The 17,925-nt window shown below is 41.2% G+C and overlaps 1 protein-coding gene across 1 annotated transcript in view; it reads right to left on the bottom strand.

The window, feature by feature from the left end:
* SERPING1 (serpin family G member 1) overlaps positions 1 to 17,925 on the bottom strand; it is a 97,724-nt gene that overhangs the window by 19,808 nt on the left and 59,991 nt on the right. The window contains exons 3-4 of the mRNA XM_072424959.1: positions 12,691 to 12,831; positions 12,261 to 12,464 (exon numbers count right to left, since the gene is read on the bottom strand). Coding sequence (XP_072281060.1) covers positions 12,261 to 12,464; positions 12,691 to 12,831 — 345 coding nt within the window. The remainder of the gene's footprint in view (positions 1 to 12,260; positions 12,465 to 12,690; positions 12,832 to 17,925) is intronic.

Raw genomic sequence — 17,925 nt, 5'->3', positions numbered from 1 at the left:
CACAAAGGAGTATTGCACGGAAATAGGCACTGAGAGCACAGCCAAACGGGAATTCAACTTTAGTCACACACACGAAAATAGAGACGTTATTGCCTTAGGGGCTATCCCTAAGATACAAAGCTCCTCATCTTCTTTTTTAGGACAACTCCAACCTCCAACCCAATCGCCTATAGCGAGGATAAACTCGTTAGACAGATACCTGACAAAAATAAACAAACAACGATGAATACGGAAATTATTCATTTATCTTCCTAAATTATCTCAAACTGAAATGGAAGTTCTAAAAATGGGCCTTTCTTTCTGCCCATTTCAACAAATGGATACATTTGAATTTATAAAAGATCTTAATCTTTTTGCCAGAAACCTGACTTTAAAAGTCAGATTTGCCTTTTACCCCCAATTTATACAAAGATTTAAACACCCAGGACTTTAAAATCCTGAAAGATCTCCATCTTTTACTACTAGAAAGTGAACCCACACCAACATTAGATGCGGACGGAAACACTGGGATCACTAACTTAGAACTTTCAACCGCAACCAAGGGACCCTCTGAATTACTTTCCAAAAAACCCAAATCAACATTCTACCTGCCTATATCAACCAATCCTCACATTCAAACCTTCCTAAACACCATTACTGAACAAATTCTTACAATCAATCCAACTAAAGAATACCATGCTAATAACTTCACCAAAGCCCACTACAAAGCTCTTAATTCATTGAAAAACCAAACTAACATTATCATTAAACCTGCAGACAAAGGTGGCAATATAGTGGTACTGAACAAAGACCACTACCGCCAAATATGTTTGGGCATTCTAAACAACCAAGAATGGTATTGTATGATTCCTAATGAACAACTATATAATTACAAACAGGAATACCATGAAATTGTATGGAAGGCATACCTTATTAAAACAATAGACCAGAAAACAAAAGATTACCTTTTATTGAAACATCCCACCATTCATACATTTTATGCACTACCAAAGGTACACAAAAAATCTCTTACGTCCTTCTGGACGTCCCATCATATCGGGAACAGGCTCCATGACTGCAAATACCAGTGAACTCATAGATACATATATCGCCCCATTAATTGTGAGACTACCGTCCTACTTACAAGACACCATAGATGTCCTAAAATTAACTCACAACATGACTAGCACCCCTAACACACTTATTGTAACAGTAGACGTTAAATCACTCTATAACAGTATAATCCATACATTAGGAATCCATACAATCTCAGGATACCTCTCAGGATACCTTGACCTTTATTTTGAATAGGAATACATTTACCTTTGACCAGAAAATAAACTTACAAAAACAGGGTGTGGCTATGGGAATGAAATGTGCTCCCTCGTATGCAAATTTGTATTTAGAAGCTTGGGAAGAAACATTATTCTCAAACTGAATAAATAAGACATACACTCAATACATTATGTCATGGAAGCATTACATTGATGACCTGATCTTTTGGACGGGTTCAGAACTCTTACCACACAAATTCTTCAATCATATGCAACTTAATGATTTCAATTTAAAATTTACCATGGACATGAGCAAAACACAATTACATTTTCTGGACCTGTTCATCAGAATTGATAGCAACAGCACCATCTCCACTACACTATTTAGAAAAACCACAGCAGGAAATACAATACTCCAGACTGACAGTGCTCACCCTAAGGCCCTTATAAATAGTATACCATTCAGCCAATATCTGAGACTGAAGAGAAACTGTACAAATGACCTTGATTTCAAACAAGAAGCTGAACTCCTACAAGAAAGACTCCTGCAGAGAGGATACACTAAAAATATTCTCAAAAAAAGCATACCAGAGAGCCCTCAAACATGAATGAGAAGGTCTCCTTTTCAAGACAAACAACCCCAATCTTGGAGGGCCATGCCCCAGTGAGAATTATCACTAGATTCAATGAAAACCATAACTTTATTTCAAAAATTCTAAACCAAAACTGGCACATCCTTCAATCAGACCATAAAGTAAAAAAAATGTATAGGTACCAGACCCATGATCACATACAGGAAACCCAAATCTCTCAAAGACCATCTGGTTACAAGTCACTTTAGAAATGACAGAATCTTACCATGCTCATCAAACAATATACAAGGTACTTTTAAATGGGGACATTACAATCAATGCAATTGGATGAATGAAGCTCTGATGATCACACTACCAAATGGTCTAAACCACAGACCTAATTCCTATATTGATTTCAACACTGAAAGGGATAATTAACCTTATATCAACGGATTTTTTGGATTCGCTTAAAGAAATCTTCCATGGAGGGAGGCGTAGTCGCCTTCCATCTGGAGGCGATTAGTGTACGTGCTGCAACTAGCATATGAGATGCTAGCTTGCGAGACACATTAGGGAGTGCTAGAGAGGGCTGACCTAGGAGATGAGAAATGGGATCCAAAGGGACCGGCTGCTGGACCACAGTTGATAATATATCGTTAACCCGTGACCAATATCTCTGAATAATGGGGCAGAACCAAAATATGTGCTCTATCGTCCCTCTGTGTTTTTCACATCTCCAGCATAAGGGGTCCACATTAGGAAACAACCGGGATAAAACTGCAGGAGTGTGGTACCACCTAAGTAAAATTTTATACAGGTTTTCCTTATACAAAGTGCAGATAGAGCTTTTGTGTGCTGCTTCCCAGATATCCAACCAGTCCTCCGAGGATAAGGACCGACCTAGAACCTCCTCCCATTTAAGCATATAGCCAAATTTATTTGAATTCCTCTGAGTAGAGGCATGGAGGAGCCTGTAAACAGCAGAAATCATGCCTTTGGTATGTGGGCCTTCCATGCATAATCTTTCAAAGGCAGTAAGAGCCTGGAAGGTAGCTGTGGGTTGAAGTGACAAGATGTAATGCCGAATTTGAAGGTAGGCGTAAAAGGAGGAGCGAGGCATTTCCACCCTATCTTCTAGCTCGGAAAAAGAAAGTAACCTCCGTTCAACTGGGTGCAGAATATGTCTAATTTGGGAAAGGCCTCTATCCCTCCAAGGACCCGACATTGAGCTGAACAGGCTATCAGGAATTTGTGGATTGAGGATTATAGAGGTTAATCTCGATGGAGAGGATGCTAGACCAAATTTGTCTTTGCAGGTCCTCCATATGTTCCTTGTAAATGCCATGGGTGCCGTTAAGTCTGATTCCTTTAGTAAGAGGGAGGAGCTCCACAGCATAGCATTGGGATGTATGGGGGCTATCCACTCTCCCTCCAATTCTACACAAATACTAGGAGGAAGAGGGGACGTCCACTGCTAGAGGTGTCTCAGGTGGGTCGCTAAATAATATTTATAAAAATCCGGTTCTCCCAGACCACCCCTCTCCCTAGGGGTACACACTATGCATTTAGCTACTCTATGTCTCTTATAGGCCCAAATAAAATGCATGAGGTCAGTTTGGAGTTTCTTCAGAACTTGAAGGGGAACTCTAACTGGTAGAGTCTCAAATAAGTACAACATTTTGGGAAGTAGCATGATCTTTACTGAAGCTATTCTACCAAGTAAGGACAAGGGGTGACCTTTCCACTTAGATAAAAAGGCATTCACCTCTTTAAGTAACGGTGGGAAGTTATGGGAATATAGCTGAGAATATGTGGAGGTGATTTGGGTTCCTAGGTAACAGATGGAGTGTTCCTGCCAGGTGAAGGAGAAGGAGTTCCGCAGAGCTTGGAGATCCAGTAAGGGAATGTGGAGTGGGAGTGCCTCTGTTTTGGTGAAATTAATCCTAAATCCTGATACCGCCCCATAGTTCTGCAGCTCCCTCCAAAGATTGGGGAGAGAAATGACGGGCTGGGAGAGAGTCAGAAGGATGTCATCCACATATGAAGAAAGCTTGTACATTTTCCCCCGCACGGGTATCCCGTGTATACTAGAATTGGAACGAATGCAGACTGCTAAGGGCTCTATACACAAGGCGAAGAGCAGGGGTGATAAAGGACACTCCTGCCTCGTCCCATTCTTAATAGGAAATGTAGTAGAGGAGGCATGCGGCAGTTTGACTGAGGCCGACGGGGCTGAATATAAAGCTTCAATTGCCTTAACAAAAGGGCCTATAAAACCCATTTTATTTAAAGTAGCTAGCATAAAAGGCCAGCTGAGGCAGTCAAAGGCCTTTTCGGCATCCAGGCTGAGTATTAGGGACGGAACTTTCCTTTTATTAATAATAATATGTGATTGTAGATAACTCGTCTGGTATTATCAGCTGCCTGTCTGTGCGGAATAAACGGACGGTTTTGCCATATATTTTTTCTCTACAGATTTTATTGCCTGAGTCACAAGCGTCTGTTGTAAATTAGAGTCTCTCTTAAGGCGAGAGCCCAGAGCTATACACTGTCCTCTGAGTACAGTTTTATGGGCCTCCCATAGCATGGAAGTATGAGCTACAGTACCTAAATTCTCACTGAAGAAGGAGTTTAGCGTTGTGGAAAGTGACAATTTAGTGTCCCGATTTTTTAAAAGGTAGTCGTTTAATCTCCAGTGGCAGACTCTCACTGAATCAGGGGAGAGGGCCACATCTAGCGTGATGGGAGCATGGTCAGACCAAGCTATTGGATGTATCTCCGCAGAGATACTGTTCCTCAGGAGAGGAAGATTAGTGAACAGGTGATCTATTCGGGTATGGGTGCCATGTGGGGGGGAGTAAAAAGAATATTGTCTCCCTGTAGGGTGGTGGATCCGCCAGTTGTCATAAAGCTGATGCTTTCTAAGCAATTGCCTAAATACTTTGGAATGTCTAGACACCTGGGCCGGCGGATGAGAGTGGTGCAAGGTATGTCTGTCTCTAGTGGGAGAGAAAATCATGTTAAACTCTCCCCCTACTATGAGAAAGGTATGGTTGAAATCTTGAAAGCGGGATAGTACACTACTGACAAAGTGAGTTTGATTAGAATTAGGGGCATATAGATTACATAGTGTGATAGGAACTCCCTGGGTTGTGCCATGCAAAATAATATATCTCCCATCAGTATCTACTATAGAATGCAACAAAGTAAATTTAAGGGTGTCCTTTAAGAGGATCGCTACTCCGGCCTTCTTCTTGCACTGGGCATTAGCAAGAGGGTAGAGTCTGGAGGCGAATTTAAATGAGCCAGATGTGTCAAAATGAGTCTCCTGCATGAATATAATGTCCGGGGCTAGGCGTTTAAACTCTCTCAGAGCCAATTTCCGCTTTGTGTTAGAGTTTAAACCCCTTACAATAAAGGATAATATCCTAGTAGCCATTAGGAACAAGGGGGGAGCAGTAAATCATCATTAGAGTCACCCTGCCATTTAAGTATCCTGCGGTAATTCCATAAGTCAACAGCCATATACAGATTCTGCCCCACAATATGTCACAAACAAGTGAGGAGGGAAGGGAGAAGGAGACACATAACATTCCCATAACAAAAACAAAAAAAACAATGAGCAAACGGGAAAATGTAAACCAGTAGGTAGAAACTCGCCAACTAGCGAGTAGGCAGGAATCTACAACCGCCGGTCTCCACCACCTAAAAGGTGGAAACAGAGAACAAAAGTACAGGGCAGGTGGCAGAGTCCTCCCAGAGGGCCCGAAGATGGAGATCTATAATTCCCATCCACATTAAGTTATGGACGGCCAGTGACGACCACCTTCAGTGTCAGGCCACCACAGAGAGGCCGGGACCACCCCAGAAAAAAAAAAAAAAAAGGCCCCGAACCCCCCTCCAGGGCCGCGATATACCCAGGCAAACAGCAGAAAAACATGAAAACAGCCATATTAGGGCAATTAGAGCAGCAGAATCACGTTATGTAAACTTTGAAAAAGTATCAGAACAGTGGGCAGAGCGGACTAAGAGTATAGTGAGGAACCAACATATGGAGAGAAAAAGGGCACTTTGCAAGACATCAGTCTGTTGAATCAACGAAGTTGGTTAGGTGAACGATCAGTTGGGGATGCAGAGTCCCGATAATTGCCCCTGGATCTCTTCCGAGAAGCCACCACCTGCCAAGGTGGGGAGCGGGGTCGCAAATATTCCTCTCTCTCCCAGCCCGGCAGTTTAGGGCAAGTTATTCCCAAGGTCTTGCAGAAAGAGGATAAATCTTCAGGAGACCTCAATAAAGCCGTCTTCCCTTCATGACGGGCAGAGAGACAGAACGGGAATCCCCATCTGTAAGGAATACGTTGATCTCTGAGCACAGTCAGCAGGGGTTGAAGCAAGCAGCGTTGTTGTAATGTATGCCAGGATAAGTCCTGATAGAGCTGCAATGGAGCCCCATCGAATTCCAGGTTACGCATGTTTCTGGCAGTGGTCATGATTTCATCCTTCAGATCCCCCATCTAGTAGTTGGCAGATTACATCTCGAGGTCTGGCCGCCGTCCCAGGTTGCCTGGAGGTTCGGAACGCTCTAGATATTTGTACTACCCTGGAGGATGGGCGCCCCAGTACCTTGCCAAAAAAAGCTTGTAGGACTGGTTTAAGATCAGAGTCACGTGTCGCCTCAGGGAGGCCCCGTACCCTAATATTATTCCTTCTAGATTTGTTGTCCAAATCCTCAAGTGAACGTTGAAGCTCTCTTATTTTCGGGTCACTGTCCACAATTTTGTGTGAGAGCGTTGTAATATCCACCTTGGTTGCTTGTACAGTGTCATCCAGACCATCAACTCTAACTGCCAGGGAGTGCAAGTCATCACGCAAGGCCCCAATTTCAGCACGGCAGGTCGCCTGAACATCCGTCACTAATCTCTGAAAATCATCCTTGGTGGGTAAGGATTGTAGGTAATGCTGCCAGTGAGGAGTAGGGCAGTCATCCAGCATACGATGATTTCTCTCTCCCCTCATATTAGAGCCCCGCCAGGCCTTTGAGCCAGATGTCCCCACCACCAGGTCCCCACCAACAGCAGGGGCAGCATCCAAAAAAGGGGGACTGTGTCACCTGGCCAAGTGGCTGGAGTGGCTGTGAAGGAATGACATTCACCCAGTGGGCCGTAAAGGACATGTATTGTCCCTGACCGTAGTTACCGCTCCACATGTCGGTTCTGCTGTGCACTTTGGCAGACACCAACAGGCTCAAGGCCTGGCCCACCTTTTGTTCTGCAAACTTGTCAACATTAGCACCCTGGCCACGCTTCACCTTCTGCCCACATATTGTACATTTGGCATATGGCATATATATGACCTCCTCTGGGGGCTTAACAAAAAACTGCCACACAGCCGAGTAGGTGATTTTCCCCCCAACACTCCGCACTCATGCTACCACCTTGCTGGCTCAGCCGCTGCCTCACATGCAAGCTGCCACCCTCTTCTCCTGATGATGATGATGAAGCCCCTTCTTCACCCGGCTCTCAAGTGCGATCGGCTTCATCATCATCGAGTAGTGTATGCACCTCACTGATGTCCTCCTCAACGGTCTCTGGGTCAGGAGCCTGACCGCTTGCAACACCACCTCCCACGCCACTCTCCTCATCACTACTTGCCTGCCTAACGGAGGAAGCGGCGGATGTCTCCTCCAGATCTTGGCTGGGCAGTAGCTGATGACTGTCCTCTACTAGCTCGTCCTCACTGTATAGTGAAGCTGAGCCCACAGCATACAATACTTCTGTGGCTGAGGGAACAGCAAAGGACAGAGGCAGGTTGAGGACAGGTGAGGGCACAGGGCCTGCTCCCAGGCCATGCCAACTAAGGGTTGTGTCTGACGAATCCATCGACTGTTGGCTGGGGGTGTCTAATGTCACTTGAGATGGAGTGGATGACCGAGTTAACCAATCAAGAATCGCTGGGTTGCTGGTCAGGACACGACTGCTAGATGACACCTGAAGTTCAGGCCTCTCGCTGTGACTCCAGCTGACATGCCCCCTTACTCTGCTGTGACCTCTGCCTGAGCCAGAAACATTTAGGCCTCTGCCACTCCTCTGTGCATGGCCTTCCACTTCTCTGTCTGACATGCTTTTACTTGAACTAAATAAATTAAAAGCAAATTAAAACACACCTAAAAGCGACAAATATATTTTCATTTTTGTACAGAAATAGACCACTAATGCTTTTACCACAAATAACTGCAACCGTGAACTGCGTATATATTTTTCTTTTTGTACTCAAATACGTCACTAAACGCTTTCACCACAAATTGCTTTTCTAGCACTGTCCCTAGCACCTTCTGACGTCTGCCCCTGCACTAAGATGCTGTGAATTGATTCCTCCCTATTCTTTCCATGCACTTATAAATCGTTTTTTGAGTTTTTTTCTCACAATGAGGTTTCTCCTAACACTCTCCCTAGTGCCTGCACACGTCTCTCCCTGCACTCAGAACGCTGTAAAATGTCTTAATCCAAGATGGCTGAGGGTATTTAGAGGGCTGTGAAATCACAGGGCTGGCTGGCTGCTGATTGGCTGCATGCATGGGTCATCCCGCCTTCCCAGAGTTCCTTGCCCCATGTCCTCACAGGTGTAGCCGCCATTTTAGAAAAAATTGTGATTCAAAACCACGAATCGCGAGGAAATTCGGATTCGTTGCAAATCTAATTTTTTCTGAAATTCCGAATTCCACTTTGTCAGCTTCGATTCGGTCATCTATAAAGGTAAGGCCAGAGTTTATGCATCTCCCAAACATGTGGATTCTTTTAACCCTTTCAGTACCTTATAGCTCATATGAAAGGTCTATCTTTTCATCAATCCATAAGTTTTTACTTTGACTCATATGCAAAATCTATCGTTCATTAACCCATATGCTTTCATTATGCTTCATGTGTAAAGTACATCTGTTCACTGACTTGGAAGCTTTCATATAAACGCTTTTAACCCTTTCGCTCATATGTCATATCCATTCCATTATAAACCTTGAAGCCTACATACAAACAAATATGACCATGAATATAATATGCATACCCATATTTACAGGATAATCCATTTTGATATACCTCTAGTTATCTGTAATAATTGGTGACTCATTCCAATTATAGCAAATATGAGATATTTACACACATATATAATAATTAATTCATTTCTATGCAATATAATATACAGAAGTCTAGTAAACCAATTATTATTTTTATTTTTTATTAGACCTGTTTCGAAAATTGCAATGCTTGAAGACCTGTGCCTCTCCAATACATCCTTACAATCTTGATTGGATGAAAGAAACGCCAATCCTTGTTGAGTACCAAAGCTTTTACGAATCATTTATGTACATCAATATAGAAATATACCGAAATCCTCTTTAGGGCTTAAGGAGGTAAGATACCTAATACAATATGTATAGATACATGAAAAATATTTTGTAAAACTACTTACTACTACTACTACTTACATCTATATATGTAAATATATACAATCTTCATGTAACCATGTGATACTTACCATACTTTATAGAATTTCAAATGAACATATGTAAATATATATAAATTCACTTGAATTTAGGTATTTACCTGATTTGACGAACTGATTTTCTATACATATTTAGACTGTAAAGCACGTACAAAAGATATCCCTGAGGAGGCCTAATGGTTGCGAACGCATCAGATTTTTCCACAAACTCTATACGATCGGGACTTTTACGGTTCATCACACATTTATTTTTTTGATGACATAGAAGTACTGTGTCTAGTATATAATACCTAGGTCCTGTGAAGTGTTAACAGGACCAAGGTAAAATAACTGATTGCGTTATGTAAATGTTTTTCTTTGATACTATGTCTTCTTTTATACATTATATATGAGTGCTTAATGAGGTGAAGAGAGGGGAACACCCTTAATGAACTTTAGATACCAGTTACCAATGCGGTCCACGCTCTGTCTCAGGACCCACCGCCTCCTCCTCCTGCTGTTCCTGCTGCCGCCGCCTGTCTGTGCTCCATTCAATAAAATTGTATTACACACTTCAGTGTGTGTGGCATTGTCAGTGCACTACATCCAGCTCTTGATGCCATTTACCAATACGGTCCGCGCTCTGTCTCCGGGCCCACTGCCTCATCCTTCTGCTGTTGCTGCCTGTCAGTACTCCATTCACTTAAATTGTACACTTCTGTGTGGCAATAATGATGCACTACACCCAGCTCTAGATGTCAGTTACCAGTGCTGTCCACTCTCCATCTCAGGGCCCACCGCCTCCTCCTGCTGCTACTGCCACCTGTCAGTGCTCCTTTCACTAAAATTGTACACTTCTGGGTTGCATTGATGATGCACTACACCCAGCTCTAGATGCCAGTTACCAATGCGGTACTAGCTCCGTCTCAGGGCCCACCACCTCCTCCTGCTGCTGCTGCTGCAGCCGGTCAGTTGTCCATTTACTGAAACTGTCGACTTCTGGGTGGCATTGATCATGCACTACACTCAGCTCAATATGCCAGTTACCAATGCAGTGCCCGCTCTGTCTCAGGGCCCACCGCCTTCTCCTCCTGCTGTTGCTGCTGCCGCCTGTCAATACTCCATTCACTAAAATTGTATTACACACTTCTGGGTGGGTGGCATTGTCAATGCACAACACCCAGCTCTAGATGCCAGTTACCAATGCGGTCCATGCTCCTTCTCAGGACCCACCACTTCCTTCCCCTACTGCTGCGGGTCAGTACTCCATTCACAAAAACTGTACACTTCAGGGTGGCATTGATGATGCACTAAATCCAGCTCTATAAGCCAGTTACCAATGCGGTCTCCACTCCTTCTCAGGACCCACCACTTCCTCCTGCTGCTGCCACCTGTCAGTACTCCATTGACAAAAATTGTATTACACACTTTTGGGTGGCATTGACGATGCATTACAACCAGCTCTCCATGACACTTACCAATGCGGGCTCCCTGATGATAGCTGGCCAGAGGCCACACATTGCTACTGCTCTCGCCGACCCACGTCTCTGGTCCTCCATCCTTTTGCCTAATGTCACCGCACTACTTGTCCACAACTTTATTGGTGGCATTCCTAACACATCTCATCCAGGTCATGACGCCAGTTAGCAATTATTATTAATATTATTAATAAACAGGATTTATATGACGTAAACAAATTATGCAGCTATGTAAGTTCAATAGAGGTGTGTACATTAAAAGGCAATGCATTTTTGCTGTTTTGACAGCAGAGACTGTTGCTAGTGGGTTAAGATAAGCCTTTCCCAATGTCCTAATGTTTATGCTGCCTTCTGGATGCTGTCCATCACGCAAAAATCCTATCTGCCTCCTGTGACTTTGCCTACCATTTTCTGGAAAACCACAACTTTATGGGTGGCATTTATAACACATGTCATCCAGATCATGATGCCAGCTAGCAAATGTTATTATTATTATTATTTTTTATCAATAATAATAAACAGGATTTATATAGCGTTAACATATTATGCAGCGCAGGTTACATTAAATAGGGGTGCGTACAATAAATGGCAATACGTTCTCCTGCTGTTTTGATGGCAGAAACTGTTCCTAGTGGGTTGTGTTCACCCTGTCTCAATATTTATGATGCCTTCTGAACGCTGTCCATCACGCAAAAATTGCAATGATTCTAACATGTATAGGGGCTTTGCTACTAATGTTTAAAGTCGGCCCATTGACTTTAAAAGAATTCGTGAAATCGGTTTGCCGAAATTCAGCGGACCCATCGGAAGATCAAGGAAATTTTCGGGAGACTGTCAGAGGCCTTCTCGCTCATCCCTATTTAGGACAGCAAAGGTAGGGCATTACATTTGATGTACAATGGCAGATCAAGTATCTTTTGGACTTGCAGTATTGACAGGAAGGATAAAACATGGGAAATGTAGATCTATCAGAGACATAACATATGCTTTTAAGATCAGACGATATAAAATATATTAGGGGCAGAATGGTTTGTTTTCTTGTTATTACCAACAAAATGAATGTGCACTCTGGGTACCAGGAAGCATTTTTTAATAGTATTTGACACCATTTTAAATTGAAAAAGTATATACCAATATACAAGATCCTATTTTGAATTAGAATCCTGCAGAAATGTTTCAGTTTAGGGGTAAGTAAAAATATGAAGGGTACAAGGAGGGACAAGTTAAGTGTGTAAGAATAATATTTGTAAAGGATAGGGTATGGTTTGCCTGTGTTTTTGGTACCAAAAGTCTTGTGACCAAAATTACTGGAGCTGGGTTTTGAGTGTTTACAAGTATCTTGCTGATATATTGGTGTTTTAAATATGAAAGGAAAAAGAAATTGAGTACTTGAAAATATGTTACATTTAACATTACATTTACTGTGTTTCTAACACTCAAACATTTTTGTCTTGTAGATGTTCTACCACTAGTGTGTTTACCTTGGTAATGGATTACATTCACCAAAATCAGTTGCAAATCAGAAGGAAGATCTTGCAATAATGTTGGGATGAGATGTTTTGTTCTTTGAGATACCCAAGAATTAATCTTTTCCAGGCTTTTCTTTTTATCTTTTGGTAATGGTATGCCTTTTGACCCATACAATTTTGAAGACTGGTCTATAAATTTCTCATTTAGAGTAAGTTCTATGGAGACACAAAGCAAGGTTAAACATAACAAAAAAATCACAATAGTTCCATCTGTGCAGCCAATGATGCCATATTTGTTTGTGAATGCCTTAGAGCAGAACATTATTTTTTATGGGTTTCATTGGGCAGAATTATTTATCATTTAAAATGCAGCTGTATGCAATGGTTGTAATGGGAGAGACATGACCTTTTTATAAAAAAATCTTACATTTTAAACTCTTACCTTTTTTGTAGAAAATCTCTGCTGCACTTAGAAATGAGTCATGGGTGGTCAAATTCTGCATTGCTTCATGTGTGCAATTGACCTCTTTCACGCTTTTAAATAAGGAATTCAGTATGTCATTCTTTGTTTTCCCATCAGTTCCTACATGCAGCCATGTAAAATAAATCTTTAGTTAATAAATAAATAACACAAATCTTAACAAACATGGCAATATTTTCAGTCAGTACAGATATATTAATTTGTTTACCTGTGGTTCCATATTTAATTCCTAATATTTCACTCTGTTGTAGAGATTTCAACCACCCCATTTTAAATTGAAATTTTTGACTTAGAAGGTTGAATCAAAGAAGTTGAAATTGAAAAAATATTTAGTGATTGCAGGGTCTGCAATTCTCCTCTCCTATGTGCCAATCAGAAGGCCCCCAGCTCCTAGCAACCAATGAATGACTGACTATGACCTGCTATGGTAGAAGGAAAACTGATATGTATGTGTTAGGGGGTGGCCCCAACACATACATATCAATTTCCCTGCTGTCATAGTTTTGAGACTTGTAGTCAAATGTGTGGTTAGGAGCTTGAGCAAGAAACCGAAAGAGAGAGAGCAAATGCATAGCTTGGAGAAAATTAGGGGGTTTGAAGTTGGAAATGAGATGAAAAAGTCTCTGAGACAGAGAAATTGTATAGTTTTTTAGTATAGTGTGTGTGTCCATTTTTGGTTCAATTTTTTCTTAAAAAAATGTGTTGTTTTTTTTTTGACTGTTTAATTTGTTCTGTAAAAGGTTTTAGGTTTGGGTTTGCAGGGGTGGGGGGAGTGATAAAGTCATACCAAGCATTGTTTACCCTTAGTTACCCCAATAAATGCTGAAGTTTTTACACTATGGACAACCAAGGCATTACAGGATATAGTGGTGGTAGAGATAATGTGTTGCCTGCATGTGCATATCAGTAGGTGAAACAAATCAAAAATGTGGACACAGCATGTGCCACCTTAATTGAACCCCACCTCTCCCCAGAGGAATACCGTATTATTTTTGAGGAGAAGAACATGGGGGATCTACGCAAGTCCCTTAAGGAGACTTAAGTCATACTGGGCCATAGTGTCCTAGTGCTAATTGGGAGTAATGATGAAGTGAACAAAAGCACCTAATTGTCCCCTCTTGTTCCCACATTAACAGAGAGCTTTACCAGCAGTTCCCCCTGCACATAGTCTGACACTTGCAGCCAGGGAAGAACCCCTAATACAAGAAAAAAACTTACGTCTTAGAAATTTTACAAAATATTAGCCTTAAAAAGTATGACATGTGACATCAGCCACAGGTGTCTAATGTTATTTCTTGTGGTGCTGCCCAGATCCTGAGGGGGTCAAGGCCACAGAACATCTGTGATATAATAAATGCTGCCACTGTCAAACCCCAACTTCTTGCTGCCAAAATTACAGGTGTCCGATAGTTTTTTTTGTGTACTTACCCGGTCTGGAAGGACTGGGAACCAGCATTGCTGCTGCTGCTGCCACAACACTAACATTTTACTGTATTAATGATTTTGCCAAGTTGTTTTAAGTAACAATTCCTGTAAACATTACTGCTGCTAGAGATCCTTACCTCATCTCTGCTGTAACAGTTGTCTGACATTATATTGTAATGTTGGCTGGGTTTTGAGAGGGCCAAGGTCTGGTAACATTTGTGATGCCAAAACTACCGCTACTGTCTCAACAGCGCCTTTTGACTGTATTGATATATTGCTTAGGAATTGTGGGTGTCAAATTTTGGGTACACTCCTGCTACCACAGGTGACTGACGTCATTATATAGTGTTGCTTGGTCAAGGAAACAAGGCCAGGGAACAATTTTGCTGCCACAAGATTACTGCTGCTTTCAAAACAGAGCATTTTGACTGTATTCACAGTGTTGCCCAGATGATGTGGGTGGTCATATCTGAGAACTCTCCTGCTACAAAGATTTATGCCTACTGCCACATGTGTCTAACATAAATTCTTTTTGAAATTATGACATTTACTGTACAGCAATCCACTGCCAAGATAGAGTTATTTTGCTGTGATGTTGAAATGAAGGGTTCTTGTTTTAGAGAATTTTCCTGTTAAACGATCGCTCTACTGTGCTATTGGATTGGATGATATAGGGCCTTGCTGATAATGTGTGGCTCTGACAATTCTAAAACTCTTTACTTCTAAAACGATTCTACTATCTGTCCTCCACTGAACACTAAAGGGCCTTGCTAAAAAAATTTACACAATTATTCTGCTACAGAATGAGCCTGATTTTTTAAAGCTCTCCAAGACTGGCGATGATAGACTTTTATGGGAGAACCTGGGTGATCCAGCAAACCTGTATTAGATTTTAGTTGAATATTAGTTGTCAAATGTTTCCAGTCCTGGTCCAAATCCACTCCAGTTTGCTGGATCATCCAGGTTCTCCCATGATAGTCTATCTTTTCCACTCATAGAGAGCTTTCATAAATTAGACCCATTGTGGAAAACATGGGTCCTACAATAAAGAAGAATGAAAGGTCTACTTAAAAACATTTTTTCCCAACTGGATAATTGGGGGTTCCTGGCATCTGCAAGGGTTTTAAAAATAAAAAAATAATGGATGAAGTTGGGACCTTCTCTATCATGTGGTTTATTTGATGCATTTATTTGTGCTCTACCACTGGCATTGCTGCAGGCCTTGCCTTCTTACAAAAGAAGTCTTCAGAGAGTGAGCTTGTTGAATCATTCACTGTGAGCTACCTCAACTGTGCCAGATTTGAAAAATGCAGTCCTGCCAGCTCACTCTTGCAAACATTCTCCATAACTTTGTTTCATCAATGCAGATTGAAGGAAGCATCCAAAGGAAGCGTCTGTTCTGATCATTGATTTAAAATTTAGTCACTTTAAGCTATATGACTCTCTAGCTTTATGGGTTTTCATGCCATTCCTTGACCTCATACTTTTAACCTTTCATTGCAATATACCTATTTCCGGACACCTACAGGAAGACAGTCACTGGGTTGAGGGGTGTGACAGGGCTGGGAAAGAGAGGGCTGGCTTTGATACCAGAAGCCACAAGCATGTTCTAACACCTTCCTGTGAAAATTCCAGCACATGTGCATCATGGTGTGGCAAGCAATAAAAGGAAACATTGCAACCACATACAATTCCAAACAGACCTTGGTCCATAATAAGGATAGATTAGTTTTTTAAATACCAGTGAGTACCTGATAACTGTGAACTATATTTTAGAGTCTTGGAAGTGGATTATCTACAAGACACAAAGGTGAAAGCTCAAAACCTACTTTGCATTATTTAGCATCCCTGAGATAAATTTCCATGACAATAGTGCTCTCCTCTGCTTTACTTTTGATGAGTTTATACAAATAAGAAAATATTTGGGATTTTACACACCATACTTTATTACCAGGATTTCCTCAAATCAGAGTCAATAGTAAAGTATAGGTAGTCCCCTGGTTACATACGAGAGAAGGACTGCAGGTTTGTTCTTAAGTTGAATTTGTATGTAAATCAGAACAGGTACAATATTTTAAAAAATGCAATTAGGACAGATGTTTGTCTCAACATAATATTAGCCAGTGAGATGTCAGTTACTATATAAAATTCTCACTGTGAGTTAATCACAAACAAAGCAAAAAAAAAAAAAAACAACTTTATGGAGCCTAGACATTTATTAACTTCTGGAGCAAGCTGTGCTTTGATATGCAAAAACAAACAGCTGCTAAGTGTTTCTCAGACTCTTAAGATCACCCACAACCTCAGCTGTGTTTAGCAAAATATTTATTCTGCAAGTCATGCAAACTGCCTCCCTTTCCTCCATCAAGCCTCCGTCCTGCACACAGGAGCAGGGAAGCCTGTTCGTATCAAGGAGGAGTCTGTATGTTGGATGTCCTTAACTCAAGGACTACCTGTAAAGTATAGTATAGTAAAGTATAGCCTAAAGCAAAAGAAGCTGCAAAGATATGTACAGTATCTGAGTTTTCTAGATCAAAGAAATACACCCAGCCAAACCCTGGTCAGTAGTCAGGCACATAGACTACCGTAGTAAGCAGATGCTCCAGAACTAACAACTATAAGAGATTTCTTAAAACCAAAGCTTGTTAACGATGGCAAAACCAAACTGCCAAGGAATCAAAATAAACAAGCAACTTATTATATGTCAGCCAAGGACCTGCCTGTACTTGGCTGCCTGCGAAATGATATGGAACAGCCAAATGTATAATGTGTTCAGCCAATGGACAACTACAACAAAATGATGACAAAAGCCAAAAGTTATGCAGAAACTAGTACACCAGTTTTTAGTGTTTATAGAGGAAACAAACTGAAAAAAATCAGAGACCTCTAAAACTGAAAGAAGAAAGTGTAAGGGCGGCCATATGAAATATTTTGGCATTTACATCTATAAAACGACATCCGCAAGTGCAGAAGAAGCAAAACACTGCAAGCTTAAGAGCAGACAGTTCTAAACCCCCCAAAAAATTGCATTACACAAAGCGTGAGCTCAATTTAGCAGTACGAAAGTTTATAAATTTAGTTGTACACTATAACTTTTGTCTAGAGGGGATGTTGTAAAAAGGTATTTCTGTCACTATTCCAAACTCCCAAACAAAATTGCATTGTGTATATTTGTACAAAGGGAGCTTTATCTAGGTGATAAGATTTTAAAAAAGTTTTTGTTACTGTTCTGTCCCCCACAAAATATGACATGATTTGTGTTTTCTCATTTTTTTGCAGTAATAAAGTTTGTACAGTTGAACAACAAAAGAAATTTTTATAAGTGACATGTTATAAAAAGAAATTTCTAACCCAATACTGAATCTAAAAAAATGCATTGCTATTTGTGTGTGCTCAGTTTTGCTCAGTACATTATCATGCAGCCCACTATTTTTTATCAATTGATGACAAAGTGATAAAAATCTAATTATTAACACTTACACCTCATGAAAACATCCAGGTAGAAATCTTAGTAGTAACACAAAAAAAACCCCATAATCATGAGGCCCCAGGGCAAATTGATAAATGTTCTAAACCACTCCCACTGCTGTGATTGGTCAGGAAGTGTAGTGGGGGTTTTTTCCTTATTGACTGATGATGTCAATCTCCCATGAGAATTTGCAATCTGCTCTTCCTTGCCATTGCAATAGAGAGCTCGGGGGAGGGGTCAGAGTAGTTTTTTGACAGTTTAGGGGGTTTATAAATGTTTAACAATAGTAAAACTAAGAAAAT

This window comes from Pyxicephalus adspersus, chromosome 10 (genome assembly GCF_032062135.1).
Source record: "Pyxicephalus adspersus chromosome 10, UCB_Pads_2.0, whole genome shotgun sequence".
In the NCBI taxonomy this organism is placed as follows: Eukaryota; Metazoa; Chordata; class Amphibia; order Anura; family Pyxicephalidae; genus Pyxicephalus; species Pyxicephalus adspersus.
Note: the sequence above shows the minus strand (reverse complement) of the source record. Positions and strands in the feature narration are given on the sequence as shown.